Genomic DNA, 14,546 nt, shown 5'->3' on the forward strand with positions numbered 1-14,546 from the left:
TACTCACTTATGCTGATAAGATCCTACCTGTGGTGGGTAGGATATTTCAAGTACGTGGGTACATGAATAAAATTATCATGCCTAATTATACTGGAGATATTAAGTTTGAGGTCACTTGGTTACAAATTTCTTAAATTTATTGTGGCTGTAGACTCATTTTATTGAGATTTTGTCTATTAAAATAGTTTAAAATTATTAAATTATAATATATTCATATGATTTTTGTTTTAGCAAAAGTCCTACTTATTACTAAAGTATGAGTAGCTCAAGAGAGAAAGAAACTTCTAGATTTTTATTTTTATGTATCCGATATTTTTTATTTTTATATATCGGATATTTTTAATAGTATGATTATCTAGTACTCATCTTAAAGAAAAATATCTGGATTAAAAATTAAGTATGTGTATCTGATACATATCTTTAATTTGTACCGTGAGTTTCAACGGATAGCAAAAGAAAAAAAAATCTATCTATAGTATAGCTATATTCGTATTTTCAAATTCTAAAATTAACATGTTAAACAATTGTAATTAAGATTTGACCTATACCATACCATATTCCCTCGTCTTTTTCAAATTGACCTCCAATTTTCGTTCTAGATATGTATATGCTTTGAATCGCCAACAAAGTAAATCCCAGGCTTCAGATGAATACATAGACTTTTGCGTCTATATTCTCGGCGCTCTAATAGCTATGAAAATATAAGTTAACATTAAATGTTTATGGTTTCATTTTCCTGGCTAATTTCTTATTGGTTCACTTGACAAATTAATGCCGCGTCAATGAATCATATCCGGAAAACTTGAGCTGATTTAATAGCAGAAAAATCTCTCACAAAATTCCTAATGTCTCGCTTGACTGGATTTATTCAATGATTGGTGTGCGAGTGAGTGTGGAGACTAATGAAATTTACTATGTTTATCGTCTACTATCAAACTTATCTTCTAGAAAGAACGGAAAATAGAAATTTTAGGTTTACCACATAATTATTTTTAATGACATTACATAATAAAAAGTGGAGGCTTAATGACAATCGTTAGATTTAGATTGAAATAATAAATTGTGGGAACTCTTATTTATTTCATGCTAGTAGGACAAAAAGAAAAAGAAAATATCAACGATGTTTCTATTTCAGGTTTTTTTTTTCCTATTGTGGCAGAAAAGTAGGGGCCGAAGTAAAGTGACTGATTAATTTATTTTAATTTTATTTCACTTAAAAAAAAACTTTATAGTACATGAGTTTCATCAATCTCTCCAATAGCAATTAATTCTGCAAAAGTAAAACGAAGTACCTTTTAACAGCCTCCTTGTATTGTACTTATAGTTATACCCTTTTATTTTTATCTTCAAACGCGTCCATTTTGGGTTTAGGAAGAGCGAGACACAAGTACACAAACTCTTCCAAACCAGCGTACAAAATGTCAAAATTCAACGTATATTATTTTAATTGTTTTAGAAGAACGTATATTGATTTAATATATACATAATTTTTTATTTGATATATAAATTATATTTATACTTATACCTCTAAAATTATATTAAAACACTTAATTTTCGATTCCATTAAATATAATATATTCCATCAAATAATTCGTATATTCACTTCACCACAGCTCAAGTCCTATAATATGAAGCAAAAAGATAATATGCTAAAAAAAATATTGTTGAGTGAGTGTGAGGCCAAAACAAAAGAAAGAGAGGAAAAGAAAAGTGAGCAGGAAAGAAGAGAGAGAGAGAGATCTAGAGAGATATTCTTCATCTCCGTCCTTCTCTTTCTCTCTCTTCCTATATATCTCTCTCCACCTTTCTCTGCCTAACATCGCTCTCATATAGCCATTTCGTTCAAAAAATCCCTCATTATTCTCCATCTCTTTCTCTCTCACCCAAATTCCCATCTCTCTCTCTCTCTCTCTCTCTCTCTTTCTCGTATCTTCTCTTTTCACCTACTTTCGTCCCGTTCGTCGTTGGTTCTTCTTGTTGTCAGACGTGCTGTTCTTCTTTGAACGCACGAATCATCGTCCTTCTCTGTCCCCGAATTCAGGTTCGAATTTCGATCCCAGACTCTTCCGGCTCTAGGGTTCCTGCTAACTTGTCCGATCTGTTCACCGACTTCGACGATTTTCGGAGCATGGTTTGTTCGAGGGTCTCTGAATTGGATTTTTGTTAGGGTTTTTATGGACTGAATTTCAGTGTTGCTATTCAATTTTTTTCCCTCTCCTTTTTCACTCGGCGTTGAACTTATTTTTGTATATTTACATTTTCAGGCGTTCGAGGACTGCGATTTTCTCGTCTCTCACTTAATTTGCTCACTTGACCTGAAAATCGGAGCTATATGAACAACCCTTGAAGACTTCGTATTTGGAAACTGAGTAGCTTTTATTATCCCACATAATTTTTGGAGCTTCTTCTCGCTTTAATTCAGGATATTTCTATACTATAATTCAGGTAATTAATTTTATATAAAATCCTCTGTTATAAAATTCAATTGTGCGAGCTTTGGTCTGTGTAATTTGGTACAAGTTCTTTATTTGGAAATACTTATAGAGTCTATTAACAATAAATGACAGTCACTTACTTTGCACATTTCTAAAGTGTTATGCTATATTAGGTTGGGGCTAATGTTTAGTGTAGAAATGAGTTTAACTTTTCAAAATTATTCGTACGGAGGTGGTGACTTTCACGCTTTACTGCACTGCATCTTTTTCCCCCTGTTTATTTTTTTATTTTTTTTAAATTTTTTTTCCCTCCGGTATTCTCTCTAGATAAAAGATTCAATCTGATATGGGAATATCTCTCACTGATTTTTCGTTCTTAGTGAAATCTATGGTTTTGGATGAAGATTATATTACTCTTTTCTTTTCTTCTCTTACTGCTATTATAATCTAATAAAGACAGCAATTGACTGGTTTAAGACTAAACTGTTTCAATTGTGATCTATTAGAGAAGAAGTATAGGGATTTGTTGGCTTCTTAGTAGATGTAGCCCACTATAAGTTCAATTGTTATCTTTGAATTTCAAGAAAAAAAGTACAATTGTTCTCTTTTCCCTTTTTTTGTTAATCTTCCTTCAAATCAAATGATCTGTTTCTTTAAAATTATGAACATTATTAAGCTGTTTCTGAGTTTTTTAGGTTTTGGGTCCTTAACAAAATGACTATATATATGCCTGCACATAGCAGACAAAAAAATCCATGTATTCATTTTACAATTTTTTTAGGGGTTCACGAGTCCTAATGATCTTGATTTGACTTGAGATTTCGCTTCAGTTTAAGATTTATTATATATCTACTGGTTTTGTCCTAAAATAAGTTTCAACTAAGCAACAGCGTTCTTGTGAGCGGTTTCATTAAATTAATTGTTGACTCTGTTTTCATTTTTGAGTTTGATAAACTTAAGATATGGGTCTCTCGCCGTCGCAAGGCCAAATCACGTAGTCTTAAAATTGAAAATGACCGCGTTCTAATTGTGGAAATCACTAAGATTTATAGTGTACTGCTGTGCCAAAACCAACTTAATTTAACTGAAAGAACGTTGATTTCGTAAGTGTTGTTTGTGCACTGCAAATTTTTATGTTTTGACTTTTTTTTTGTTTTTTTGTTTTGGTTTTTGTTGAACTTGTGAAACATGCATGCTTAATTGAAAATCGTAACTCACATTTCAGATATGAACCTCTGAGAGTTGCATGAGTCACTCTGCTTTGAGTGTAAACCAGTGGCATCATCAGTTTCCTGGCTATCAGTTCCTGTCTGAGATTAATTTGTCATTCTATTCGCGAGTGTTTGTACGCTTACAAGAAACCCAGTATGCTAATAACACTTGATATATCATCTCATATCCAGATTGTCAGCCTATCATCTGCCTTTGATTGATTCTTTGGCTCTTGGTATGCACTAGTAGTGTATTGGATATTTTGAAATGAGCCGGACAAGCAATGAGAGTGACGATGGGATGCTGTCCAATTATCATACCGAATCACCATTGATTGATGAAAGCAATGGAGGAAGTTCTGGTGGGGGAGTTATTCTTAAGAAAGGGCCTTGGACATCAAGTGAAGATGCGATTCTGATGGAATATGTCAAAAAGCACGGAGAAGGGAACTGGAACGCCGTTCAGAAACATTCTGGGCTTTCTCGCTGTGGAAAAAGCTGTCGACTAAGGTGGGCGAATCATTTGAGGCCGAACTTGAAGAAAGGTGCTTTTACTCCACAGGAAGAAGCTACGATCCTTGAACTCCATGCACAAATGGGAAACAAGTGGGCCCGCATGGCAACCTATGTGAGTGATTGTTTTCTTCTTTTTTTATGGTGAGATAGACTAGTGTATTGGTTTTATTTTTATTTGTAGTATTTTTATCTCTAGTTCTGGCTTAGTTTAGGATTCTAGAAGAGAGAAAGAACATAAACGTGTATGCCATGGATTGTTTGAAAAAAAACACTTTCTGGGATGCCATGGGGTTTTCTTTAACTGGTATAAAATGCATTTCATCAAGTACATCGTTGGCTGTTTAGTTCAGAAGTTATGTAACAAATCCTACATAACATGAAGTAATCCTATATTGGGTAATCGGTCTGGATTCGCTGCTATTGAAATATTTAACATATTTCTTGAACGATCTGTGAATCCTAATTGGTAATATTTTCTTAAGTTGGATGTAACTCTGATGGAAACAAGTCCAGGTATTTGATTTTGATTTTTTTTTTAAGTTATTCTGGCTTAGATATTCTTTATGAAGTTCGTCCGTAAGATCCTTTTGTTTTATTTGCAAGAGATAATTAAAAACTTATTTTTCGCTTCTTGTAGATGCCTGGTCGCACAGATAATGAGATCAAGAATTATTGGAATACAAGGGTAAAGAGACGACAACGGGCCGGATTACCACTATACCCTCCCGACCTTTGTATGCACACTTTCAAGGAGAATCAGCAAGGTCAAAGTTCTGGTGCAATGAGCTGTGGACAATTCGGAAATCATGATTCCTTGCAGGCTAATCCTTATGAAATACCTGAAGTGGTTTTCGATGGTTTAAAGAGCAACAGCGATCTCTACTCCTTTGTTACTGAAAGTCCGGATGTAGGCACAGCTTTGATGAAACCCATGGCTTCTTCACCTCAATATTACAGCCTTGCACCACAGACTGTCCACCGGCAGAAGCGCCTTCGAGAATCTTCTGAAGTATTCTCCGGTGCCGGTGGCTGCGTCCAGAATGGGTACCCCCCAGATATTGACCAATTCCAGAACGACACTTGTCCTGAAATGGCTGGCTCTTTCGGCGGGCAGTCTTACCAGCAGGATCTTGATCCGGTTCAGGTTTTGCTGTCTTTCGACGCAACTCAGGGTGTCCATGCCCTTCAAAATGGAAATTCCTCTGCTTCTAAGCCCACGAACGGGGCCATGAAGTTGGAGCTCCCTTCACTCCAATATCAAGATTCAGACTTAAGCACGTGGGGAGATTCTTCCCTGCTTCCTTTCCTTGAGTCTACTGATGCATATATCCAATCTCCTATGCGAGCCGATGCGTTTGGGTCTTCGGATAGTCTGGTGCCGCCACGGAATAGTGGCCTAATCGGCGATCTTATCCATGAGTCGCAGCATCGTGGCAGCGCAAGGAAACACTCCTCCGAGAAGAGCAATAACTCGTCTGGCCTCACTCCTGGCGACATGATGAACATCTGCGAAACAGAATGGAATGGCCTCGGAGTTCCCACATCTTCACTCGGCCACTCTGTCACCTCGTTTCGGAACGAGTACATTAGTCCTGCTGGAAGTTCCATGGACGGTACACCCCCGGCCGAAACCGTTTTTGGTGAGTCCCCATCAACTTATAATTATTAACCCCAAATGGTAAGGCCGATTCTTGGGATCTTGTACGTCTCCGGTTAGATTCCCCCTGGACGCAACAATTGGGGCTATTGGGGTAATCTCCCAGTCGATAATGCCAGGGCCTCATGGGTTTTAGTCAGGTCTAACCCGGACATGACGATTATCAAATGATTATAAGATTTTTTTTTTATTTTTTTTCAAATGTTCGTTTGAATTATGCATAGATTCGACAAATACCTCTGTTGTTTTGACAAGACTTTGCTGTAAAAGCCATTCATTCTATTTATTTGAGATACCATTTACTCATCCCAGGTACCCGTGTAAAAATTGAGCCAGCGGACACAGATTCTGGCTTCTTCGGCAAAGAGAGAGAAACAATGAAAACACAGTTGGGGTTTGTCCGGCCAGATGCCATGCTCAATTCCGATTGGTTCGATTGCCCAGGAATAATCGGTGGCTGCGCTGTAGTATCCGATGCGATCGCGGCGCTGCTTGGCGATGATCTGGTGGGCGATTACAACAATATGGGATCTGGAAGCTCTTCAACTATGAATCAAGTGTACGGTGCTGGGTGTGGATGGAAGAGCATGCCGTCCGCCGTGACTCAAATGTCTGACCCCCATTAAGGAAACGGCCTTATCAAAATTTGTGGTAATCGAAACTTTTTTTCGCCCGACTTTTATGTTCCATTAATGTTCATGATTTGTTTAGATCGGACTTGGTTGATTTCTCGGGCCTTTGAATGAAGCACCCGGTGACGTTGAAAAATTGTTTGAAAAATTACAAGGGACATTTGTTATTTGGTTCTAGTAGCACTTTTCTGTTTTTATTTTTTCCCCTGTTATTATTTGCTATTTTCAAACAGCTTAGGAATGTAAAAAAGGAGCGCACCAAAAGGCGAAAGCTGTGCCAAGTGTCAAAACACTTGCGTTGTGATTGTTGAATAAGTATGCATTTGTGGAACATTTTGAACATTCTGATTGAATGGGAATCTGGTTATTTATTGGACTTGACTTATTATGTTTGTTGTTTTGGTAGTTGTGATTCCTAGTATATGTTTTTGTTTTTTTTATTTTTATTTTCTATAAACGTTATAGACTGGGAGACTTGTCCCAATTGGAATCGAACCAAGAATTACCCTTACCACTAGATCAACTCGACCAACTCCTTGGGTCTATGCATATACTTTTCTCTTCCCCTAAACGCATCATTGAGCTTAAATTTTCATCTGTCTTGTAAAGTTTGATGTCAGCTTATTGAGGATATAGTGCTTTTTATTTATCTTACTTATGTAGAGTATCAAATAAACTATTGAAGTCCTTAATTAGCCAAAAACTGGAAAAGAAGACATAATTGACTGCCACAGTTCAGGAAAGCGTACCAGGAAAGTTCATTTATCATGAAAGAATAATCACTCGGAATGCATGTTAGGTTGCAACAATATGACTCCAGATATCAATTATATTTTGGCAATGGTGATATAGCCCACATGACTCTAGGTTTGTTTGTGTTTTTGTGTTTCTGTTTTTTTTTTTTTTTTTTTTTTTTTTGCCTTCTTTAAAGAATTATTCGAGACCATTGATTCATTCAGGTTGGATGTGCTTATCATTGAGCTATCTTATCGTCGTTTGTGCAGGTCACTCGATGTATTTTGAATGTCTTTCCACTTGCAAATTATGTTTCTTACGTGTCAATTTTTACGTGTCAATACTGTACAATGTCCATATGTCCCAGCCCTACGGTCAGTGATAAATACCACCCCTATATATATATATATATATATATATATATATATATATATATATATCTATCATACAATTCAAAGAGTGGACACTGTACACGCTTGAGCTTGGTGATAGTATTCCTTCAAATATATTAATTCTTGGCGGGGGTGTGTCTGGAATCGAATTAAAACCTCTTTATTCGCATGTGATTCTCGCAGATAGAGTATGAACTGTCTGCCATGGAATAAGAGACTCTTCGCCAAAATGTTGATCCATTTTTAGTTCTAGTGGCTTGCTTTACGTTGCCTCAAGGGGGTGTTATTCTATTATTTTCTCCGATCTATGTTGGGAAATTTCCTTATCCAAGTTGATTGTTTTATATAGTTATTTTTAATTTTATAAACTTAGTTTAGTAATTGTTTGTTGAGATTTGAGAGTATCTCCACCCCTGTTCTAGCCGTTGAAAAGTTATGCATAGTGATTCTGGGGTATACTTTTAGGTGATTTTTGAAGGAAGAAAGCTAGAAAAACCGTGAGGAAAAAGCTTTTGAGTGAATTGTGTAGAGATTTAATTGTCAAGGAATTCTATTCAAACAAACACATTAGGATTGAACAGTATTCTACAATTTAGGTCGCATCATAGACTCGGTGTGCAGATATGATTATCCTGGCTATTTTTTTAACATATATTTTAGCAGAATTTAAACTGTTTGTTTAAAATGTTAAAACAAAATGTTCTTTTTTAAAACTTAAGAAAGCCTTGATAAGAAATAAAGTTCTTTGTTTACTTGATATTTGTTGGTCCAAGAAGTCGTTGCAAACGAGTAATCCATGGCTTGCCTTGAAACCAGACCCAAGGAGCACAATCAGATTCTCGTGCCTTGCCTTGCTGAGGATATGAACTTCGGCCTCAAATTTTCTCTCACTATTACAGATATCACTTTTAGAAGCGACAATTCGTTTCTAAGCAAACATTTCGCTTTTAGAAGAGACTAATCGCATACTTGTGGTCTTGTGACGTTTCACCGCTATCTTTAATCTATTCATGAGCTCTCCAAGTACATATAACCGAACCTGCTTCCAAAAGCAGGTGTGTGAAAACCCATTTTTAGCGATGTGAGCTCCACGTAATTAAAATCTCTTCAACCCTTTCCTCAAAAAAAAAAAAAAAATCTCTTCAACCCAATTTTTAGCAGTATTTCTCGTAGGTCTCAAAGCCTTAAGCCTAAAAATCATCTTCTAGGAGGCAGAGGGGCAATAGTTTTCGGGTGACCTTCACTAGATAAAGCAAAATAGCCAAATTAAATTTGGCTTTTTGCAAATATCCATATTTTTGAAACTTTACATAAATAGACACGCATATTAAGTCAATTAGAGATGATCTCATTTAATTTTTAAAATACTAAAAAAAATAAGAATAAAATCCTATAAATGTAGGGTCCAATCTATTTAGCCATACGAAATATTAGATTTTGTTAATTTGCCAATATTAGGTAAATTTGAATTAAATGACCATTAGATTTTATTTGCAAGGTACTCATTTGCCTTGTTGTTTTTCCCTCCCCATATGCCACAGATTTTATTAATTAAATTAAATCAAGTAACTATCATTAATATTAATCCTTAATTATTTTTTTGTCGCTTCTAAAAGATGTTTTTGTAATAGTGTTATTGACATTGACTATTCTTTTAATTTTTGTTTCAAATTATTCTAGCTTTCCACTTTTTTCTTCTCCAGTTTCATAAAATTTTTGTTCGTAGCGCTATCAACTATTATTAACATATAATAACCAATTTATCATGTTTATTAGCTATAATTTACAATTATTAATCCATGGATCATAAATTTTATTTTTCAATCCAAATTTTCATCTCCACTATTTTGAATTACGTAGTTCAAGAAAGCAAAAATTGATTGATGATAGTAAATAGTTGTAAATGGAAATCAATGTATTAGTAATTAATAGGTGTAAACAATTGCAAATACATATACTGATAGTAAAAAGGTACGAACATATTTGATTGATTTTATGGGAGATGACAAATTTTGGAACAACGCAACATCATGTAAATAACTGCAAATACATTACGGATAGTAAAAAGGTACATACATTTTTTAGATGATGTTGTGTTGTTCCAAAATTTGTCATCTCCCATAATATATATATATATATATATATACATATATATATATATAATTACAATCTATGTATGAGGAGATGATAAAATTACATCATAATTAATTAGTTTCACTCATATCTCAAAGAACATGTGATTAAATATTCTCAGATTAAACACAAACAATTTCTTTTGTCATCTGAGATTTGAGCTACAGGGATGAGGAGGGATGATAAATATTTTTTTAATTTCTGAAAAGTGTGATAAAAACTTATTAATTTCTGAAGTAGACTTTCAGTTTTAGATATACTAAAATTTGTTCATAAGAAAATGCATGTTAACTAAACTGAAAAATAAAAATCACCTTTTGAACTATTTAAATATCAACAAAGTGTATAACTAAAATTAATCATCCCAGAATCGTTGAACCCCAAGTAATATTGTAATACTAACTTCTAATAATTAGTAATTAAGCTGCACCAAAAACACTACAAACAAAGAAGGAAAAAAAAAAAGCCTAAAGCAATCCGGAAGTGAAAGGTATGTCAGTGAAAGGCAACCAAGAGTGAGCATCAGTGCCGCTGGAGGAGGTGCCATATCTCTCCGAGTCGACGGTGCAGTTGTAAAAGACGATGACGGCGTTCTCGTCCGCAAGGGCTCGGTTCCCAGAGTTCTGGAACACAGCTGAGGCGTCGCCGAAGATGAAGTCCTCGGTTCCGGTGACGTGGCAGTATCCCTCGATGCTGCACCGGGATGAGGCTGACCGGTCCGCTTGGTTCAGCACCGCCACCGCTTGGCTTCGCGGCCCGGCCGTGTTTCGGAACGCCACGTCCATTGCTATGAAGCTGTCTCCTTCTACGGCTGTACGAAGGATCAATTTTTTGGAGACTTATGTATACAGAGATTAGTTGTATTCAGGGACGGAGCCAGAGAAGCTCAACAGAAGAGGCTAATTTGAAAAAAAAAATGTTTCAAGGAGAGTTAATTTATAAATTTTACGGGTTATTACATTTTTTTTTAATAATTTAGGCCAAAAGTGTGAAAAAAAAAAATTGAGGGTAAAGCCCCCTTCGGCCTTCTCTGTCCTGATTGTATTATTGTGAATTGGTTAAGAAAAAAAATCAATAGTATTGTTTGAAATTTTGGCGGGAAACGTGATAGCAAAATATTTATTCATAGGAAATATGGTATCGGACTATGTTACATAGTTTTATAAGAAATTAAGAATAAATAATGTGTAGAATAAAGTTCCGGTGCTGTTCACATAGTAAAAAAAATTTGGTCCACATTGTTCACAAATTCTGGTATAATTCAGGTACTATTCATAATAAAAAAAATTATTTTTTATTTTTCGAAGAATATAATATATTTTAGGTTTTTAAGAGTAATAAATATTTGTTATTTCGTGAATCGTGCGGAACAAACCGGAAGGAAAATACAGTTTGGCCAGAATTCCGGTCCTTAATGGCTAAAGACTTCCTTCTGTTAAGGACCGGAACTAATTGGACTACCTTGGAAGTGAAATTTTCATTCCGTCCAATAGCCTAGGCTTAACTGCTTAAGTAGGACTGATCCATTTTTATCCACTATTCAAAACAAACGTGAAAATTTGTCACCTTATAATTTTTTTTCTCCATAAAATTTTGTCACCTTATAATTTTTTTTTTTCTCCATAAAAATTTGTATACATTAACCAAAACATTTTCAGTTAACCATCACATTTGCAAAGGGAAAGTGGAGATTTTTTGCTCATTTGGAACCTTTTTTCATTACTTAAAAAAAAACCCAATGAAAATGACTAAAATGCTAGTACAAAACTCAATTATCAAAAGTAAACGATCACATGAGAAACAGCGAAACTTTTACTCGGATTCCACATATAATTTCAAGATTATAATTTAGCTAGTAAGAAATTCTTTGCACTTTGGCAAAAGTTCTATGATTTGAACCGAAACAATCTCTATCATACCGATAGTGGATAATCAAAACCTCCGGTAACGAGATTGATTCAAAATCATTCCCAGATGAGAATTCCCCAAACTATTTCGCAAAATTATCAAAACTTCCATCTTCGACATTACTGTTAATGACCCACAAATACATTGTTCCTCAGAATCTTATGCCACCAGACTAAGAGCAACGAAACATAAACAAATAAATAAAAACCCACAAGCAAAATCAAACCTAATAATAATATTAGCTTCCCTTCCAAGAAATCACATCTTCCTCTTCTTGTGGCTGGACTTGCTGAAACTAGCACCACCGAATCCGCGAACGTCGCCGGCGGTCTCTGCGGTGTTCTGCTTGTTCTTCCTTCCCCCGAACCCGAACTTGGAATTCTTGAATTCCCTACCGCCCACTCTTCCCCCTCTTCCTCCGGAGCCTCCTCTTCCTCCTCTGCCGGAGAAGGGGCCTCTCCTCCCGGCCTTGCCGCCGGAGCGGTCCCACGGGGCCACGCCCGGCCGCTTGTTCCCGCCGGACTTCTCAAAGGGCTTCCCGTCCTCAAAGGCGAACTCGGCGTTGCTGTCGTCCTTGGCGAAGCCGCTCTTCTGCCTGTCCTTCCTCCACTTCTTGACGGACTCGATCTCGTCCTTCTTGGTCTTGGAGCGCTCCCGCTGCTTGGCCGACTGCACCTCCTTGGACATCCTCTTGGACTCCCTCGCCTTCCTGCGCTCCTCCGCCTCCTCCACCCTCTTCTTCTCCTCCAAAAGCCGCCCCTTGACCTTCTCCATGTGGGAGTCCGTCTTCACCATCTCCGCGTAGTAGTCCGCCGGCCTCAGGAACGGGAGTCCCATGCCCTCCAGCCGAGCAAAGGCCGTCTTCGTGCCCTCCAAGGCCTGGTTGTAGAACGACAGCTCCCGCGCCAGGTCGTCCTCCACGTCCACCTTCTCCTGCCCCTCATCCACCTCCACCGACAGACTGTGGATCCACTCCACCTTCTCCGGCCACTTTATGTCCGCCAGCTTGTCCATCAGCCCCTCCGAGTTGTACACCGCTTTCTTTTCTGCCTCCCCGAGCTTCATTGTTTCATCTTCTCCTTCTTCCGACTCTGATTCCGAGTCGGATTCCAAGTCGGCTTCGGAGAACTCTGATTCCGAGTCGGATTCTTCTTCTTCTTCTTCAATTCTCGTGTTCTCCTCTAGCATTGGCTGCCCTTTTCTTTTCAGTGCCATTTGAGCGCTCTGTGGTCAGAGATTTTATGCGGCTCTACCAAATATGATGAAACCTAAGGAAAAGTATATATATACGGGCTTTATAATTTGGGCTTCTGTTTCTATCTGAGTATGTATTAATGGGAGCAATGTTATTTTATGGATTCAAGAAAGTACTTATTTCCACTAATCAATAAAAAAAAAAAAAAAAAAAAAAAATATATATATATTACTTCAAAGGAGCTCATTTTCATTGGAATTAATTCAGTAATAGGTTCCATATACATATTTTTATGTCACATATAAATAATATATAGTTTCACTATTTGAATACATATATATTATAGTTCATTCAACTATATGTTTATTATTGATATTAATTAATTTAATATATCCATGTATAAATTTATAAATTATGTTGCTCTCATTATTAAATAATATATTTTTGCATCTGTGAATACGTACATATAAATATATTCTATTTCTTCCGACTACATATTTATTATTGCAGTTCATTAATTTATATGACCAAAATCTATACATAATAAATTTTGTATATGTTTTACTATCATAGATAAATAATATTTAATTTTCAAATTTCAGTACATATATAATACTTTGAATATGATAATCTATAAAATACCTTATTTTTTAATAGAAAGAAATTTGTGGATTTTTTTAATATGAACATAGTTTTTTATTTATAAGATTAGCTTATATATAATTTAAATCTTTTTGTAATTTTTTTTAATGTCATGTTTGTCATCACAAAAAAATAAATTATTTAGATAATTAATTATTAATAACACATTAAGCATCCCGCAACAACGTGCGGGTTATTCCGCTTGTATTTAATAAAATAAAGAATAAGAAGAGTGGATAACAAATAATCGGGAGGTAATGAAAGGGCATATTCAGGGTTTTAGGGTTTAAGCCGCCTTTTTTCTTTCTTAATTATCTTGGCATATTTTTCAGTTAGCCGCTTTAATAAAAAAAAAAACCTGAACAAATAAAAATGGCTTTTGTGAGAGACATACCAGAACTCAGGCTCGGCTCAGAAAAAGGTTGGAATGAGCTTCAGCGCCGTGTAAGTCTACACTCAGAGTCGAAATCGAATGAGAGAGAGGTTTTGGAGAATTAGGTTCTGCAAGGGAGACAGACTGGGTCGTCGGTGGTGACTTCTCCGGCCGAGAGAGAGAGAGAGAGAGAGAGAGAGAGAGAGAGAGAGAGAGAGAGAGAGAGAGAGAGACGGATCGAAGAGTGAGATTTTTAGAAATTAGGTCTTTTATTAGGTTACGAGTTATAATATACAGCTTAGGTCGGGAAAAAAAAAAAAAAAAAAACGAACCGGTTTGGCTAAACCAAATCTCAAACCTGATATATATATATATATATATATATATATATATATATATATATCTATATTAAGTCACGTCAATCAAGATTATATGATATATTAGCAATTCAAATCGCATGTAACACTATTGGCCAAAATTACATAATTAAGGATAAATTTTATCGAGACATGCATTTTTGTAGCTCATGGGATTTGAACACAGGACCTCTCAACCGAGCTCTAAAAATATATTGTAAGAGAACTTACAATACTTTGATGGGAAATTAAACCAATTATGCCACCTCAAAAAAATGAGAAAATTTCAATCTAGTTAAAAGTTTAAAAGACATTGAACATATTAAGCATATAGTTATCAGACTAATGAGTTAATTAGATT

The 14,546-nt window shown here is 35.8% G+C and overlaps 3 protein-coding genes across 7 annotated transcripts; 1 reads left to right on the forward strand and 2 right to left on the reverse strand.

Moving 5' to 3' along the window:
- Positions 1 to 1,676: 1,676 nt before the first annotated feature.
- Positions 1,677 to 7,607, forward strand: LOC149378702 (transcription factor GAMYB-like). 5 transcript variants are annotated; one of them, XM_089603027.1, is made up of 6 exons: positions 1,677 to 2,131; positions 2,265 to 2,445; positions 3,839 to 4,274; positions 4,800 to 5,802; positions 6,132 to 6,470; positions 7,456 to 7,607. In XM_089603027.1, the coding sequence occupies exons 3-5, from the start codon at positions 3,915 to 3,917 to the stop codon at positions 6,443 to 6,445; spliced, it is 1,677 nt and encodes a 558-aa protein (XP_089459153.1). In that variant the 5' UTR covers positions 1,677 to 2,131; positions 2,265 to 2,445; positions 3,839 to 3,914; the 3' UTR covers positions 6,446 to 6,470; positions 7,456 to 7,607. The 5 variants fall into 5 exon arrangements, with proteins under 5 accessions (XP_089459153.1, XP_089459151.1, XP_089459150.1 ...); XM_089603025.1 differs by lacking the exon at positions 7,456 to 7,607 and having other exon boundaries at positions 1,677 to 2,143; positions 6,132 to 6,905; XM_089603024.1 differs by lacking the exon at positions 7,456 to 7,607 and having other exon boundaries at positions 3,661 to 4,274; positions 6,132 to 6,905.
- Positions 7,608 to 10,178: 2,571 nt separating this feature from the next.
- Positions 10,179 to 10,496, reverse strand: LOC149378703 (putative pectinesterase/pectinesterase inhibitor 47). The gene has a single exon (XM_089603831.1). It carries the CDS (start codon positions 10,494 to 10,496, stop codon positions 10,179 to 10,181), a length of 318 nt encoding a protein of 105 aa, XP_089459957.1.
- Positions 10,497 to 11,505: 1,009 nt separating this feature from the next.
- LOC149378704 (rRNA processing protein-like protein) lies at positions 11,506 to 12,898 on the reverse strand. Its single transcript, XM_089603626.1, has one exon. The coding sequence runs from the start codon at positions 12,832 to 12,834 to the stop codon at positions 11,878 to 11,880; it is 957 nt and encodes a 318-aa protein (XP_089459752.1). The 5' UTR covers positions 12,835 to 12,898; the 3' UTR covers positions 11,506 to 11,877.
- Positions 12,899 to 14,546: the final 1,648 nt, after the last annotated feature.

Source organism: Urtica dioica, chromosome 12 (assembly GCF_054948205.1).
Source record: "Urtica dioica subsp. dioica isolate 48M chromosome 12, U.dioica_male_clone48M_v1_H2, whole genome shotgun sequence".
In the NCBI taxonomy this organism is placed as follows: domain Eukaryota; kingdom Viridiplantae; phylum Streptophyta; class Magnoliopsida; order Rosales; family Urticaceae; genus Urtica; species Urtica dioica.